Source organism: Cebus imitator, unplaced genomic scaffold (assembly GCF_001604975.1).
Source record: "Cebus imitator isolate Cc_AM_T3 unplaced genomic scaffold, Cebus_imitator-1.0 Scaffold0, whole genome shotgun sequence".
Taxonomy (NCBI): Eukaryota; Metazoa; Chordata; class Mammalia; order Primates; family Cebidae; genus Cebus; species Cebus imitator.
The window spans coordinates 20,765,559-20,768,161 of NW_016107315.1; the positions used below are offsets into that span (position 1 = coordinate 20,765,559).

Here is a 2,603-nt window from a genome sequence, read left to right on the forward strand (position 1 = left end):
AAAAAAAAAAAAAAAAAAGCATGATAGAAAAGACCTTCCTTCCAGGGACAGGGAATTCTCTAAAGAAGAAAGGCAAAGTAATAATAACCAAGACTGTATTACTTTGAAGATAGGCGAAGAGGCAGAACTTAGATAATACAATAAAATAAAATATGCAAAAAGATAATGTATTATAGTGTTGTGGTCCATATCATTCAGCACCTGCTGAAAATTTCAAAGTTGTTGTCACACATGAAGATTCCAAAGTGAAATTTCATATGTAAAAGCAGAAGGAATTCCAAAGCCATACACCCATTTATCTGCTCTTACTAACAGGAATCTGACCTGCCCTGTGCAATATTGTTTTCAGTGCTGTTTTTACTTCTTTATTCCTCAAAGTATAGATCAAAGGATTCAGCATTGGTCCTACCAGATTCATCAGAATTTGTACCACGGTTCCCAGCATGGGGTTGGGTGTGGGCTGCAGGTAGACAGTGATGATGGGCCCATAGGCACAGAGGATGGCAATGAGGTGAGCACTGCAGTTGGAGAAGGCTCGGCGACGGCCTTCAGTTGTACGAATACTCAAGATAGAAACCGTAATTCTAGTGTAGGATAAAAGAATTAGGAGAAAGCAGGCAAGAGATACGAGGCCAACATTGGTGAAGCTCACCCTCTGGGCCCAAGACGTGTCAGCGTAGGCCAAGGGCAAGAGTGCTGGAATATCACAGAAGAAGTGATCCACTTCATTGGGACCACAGTATGGCAAGGTGAAGGTGAGGGAAGTCAAGATGCTGGAATGAATGCACCCTAACAGCCACGTGCCCACAGCCAGGGCCACACAGATCCTAGGGTTCATGATGACTGTGTATTGCAGAGGATAACAGATGGCAGTGAAGCGGTCATAGGCCATCACCGTATACAAGAAGCACTCAATGCTCCCAAGGAAATGGAAGAAGAAGAGCTGGGAGACACAGTGTTTGTAGGAGATGAGTCGGCTCAGTCCCATCAGGTAGAGCAGCATTTTGGGACAAGTTACTGAAGAGAAACCCATATCAAACACAGACAAGTTTCCCAGGAAGAAATACATAGGTGTGTGAAGGCGAGCAGAAGAAATAACAGCAACAAGAATAGACATATTTCCCAGCAGAGTGCAGGCATAGAAGGGCAAGAATAAGACAAAAAGTACCATCTCCAGCCCCTCTGTGTGTGGGATTCCCAAAAGGATGAACTCTGTCACCACAGAGCAGTTCTTCACCTCCATGGAAGCCAGTTCTAGGGGAGGAAGAGGAGGCTGAGGTCATGGAAGAATGCCTTGGCTTGCTGTCAATCAAGTGAACATACTGGGGAGATAAAATTTGTCAATTAAGTGACTATGATTTGCTTGTAAGTTGTGGAAAGACTGCTTGTGATTCAAGTTACAAGGCATTATCCTTAGGCTGTAACTGCCATAACCAACTAAGTTTCCTTAGCAAATTTTTTTGTTATACTTATTTGAAATACAGACACCCATTATTAAAACAATATTCTTACAACGTTAGAGCAAAAATTTTTAGAGGGAGGGCAGGATCCACCCAAACATATGCTCCTCCTCCCAGGGTAGAAGGAAATAAAACATCAGGATCATTTGGGGACTTTTTTTTTTTAATCACTGAAGATGTAAACCACAGTTTGAGAATCATCATATTTGTGAGCCATTATTAATGACAACGTGGGATTATATGTCTATGCTTTTTAAGGGAATCATAAAGGTTGAGCACTGCTTTGCAGTTCAAAATACTTATACAACACGATCTTCATTCATTTAATCCTCGTAGTAACTCTTTGTGGTAGATCTATAGAAAAGATTACATTTGAGCAGTAGGAAGGGTATGTGACTCTCCTAAATTAAGGCAGTTAGTACATGGTAGAATAGGCATTTGCATTCTTTTTTTTCTCTTTTTAAACAACAGTGTTTCCCCACATCTGGATAGATCCATCTGTGATGGATCATGGCATTCCTGGCCTTGTCAGACCTTGCCCTGGTATTAACCATGTTTTTTCTTTTGACATCATCAGGCTCTTAAAATGATCCTCCTCCACCTTAGTAAGCAATGGAAAACCAATATGTTTCCAGCTGTCTCGCCACAAACACACAAATATAACATCTAAGAGACTAAATATTTTTTTTTGTTTACAATTATATTCTCAGTGCAAAGAGCAGTGCCTGGCAGAGTACTTTTTCAATAAACATTTGATGAAGGAAATAAGATAGCTTACTCATTGCCTGGCAAGAATTGGATATCACTCATCTTGTGCAAGAGTTTATGTGGTACTATCAGATAGCAATTTCTTCTCACTATCTCCTAAAGCAGCTTGATCATCTACCTGTTTATCTTTTGCCCCATTTCCTGTATATTTAGAACTTCTCTGTTTACATCCATGTCACCTGCACTCCAGAAGAAGCTCTGCATTGTGTTTCAAAAGACAATCAGACCCAAGACAAACACTACATATAATCTACACTGCTTCCAAAAATGTCCTGGCTGTCATACATTGAAGAAAGAATCAAACTGAAGGTATCCACTTATAGCCTCATTTAGAGCTTCTGTTATTTTAATAATATAAAATCAAGTCCAAATTCC

The 2,603-nt window shown here is 40.2% G+C and overlaps 1 protein-coding gene across 1 annotated transcript; it reads right to left on the reverse strand.

Annotated features, from left to right (window-relative positions):
* Positions 1-24: 24 nt before the first annotated feature.
* Positions 25-1,396, reverse strand: LOC108309242 (putative olfactory receptor 10D3). The gene has a single exon (XM_017535487.1). It carries the CDS (start codon positions 1,241-1,243, stop codon positions 296-298), a length of 948 nt encoding a protein of 315 aa, XP_017390976.1. The 5' UTR covers positions 1,244-1,396; the 3' UTR covers positions 25-295.
* Between the last annotated feature and the right edge of the window lie 1,207 nt (positions 1,397-2,603).

Bases quoted from the DNA above. Each gene is read 5' to 3' on its own strand.
- LOC108309242 (XM_017535487.1), bottom strand. From the start codon at position 1,243: ATGGAGGTGAAGAACTGCTCTGTGGTGACAGAGTTCATCCTTTTGGGA.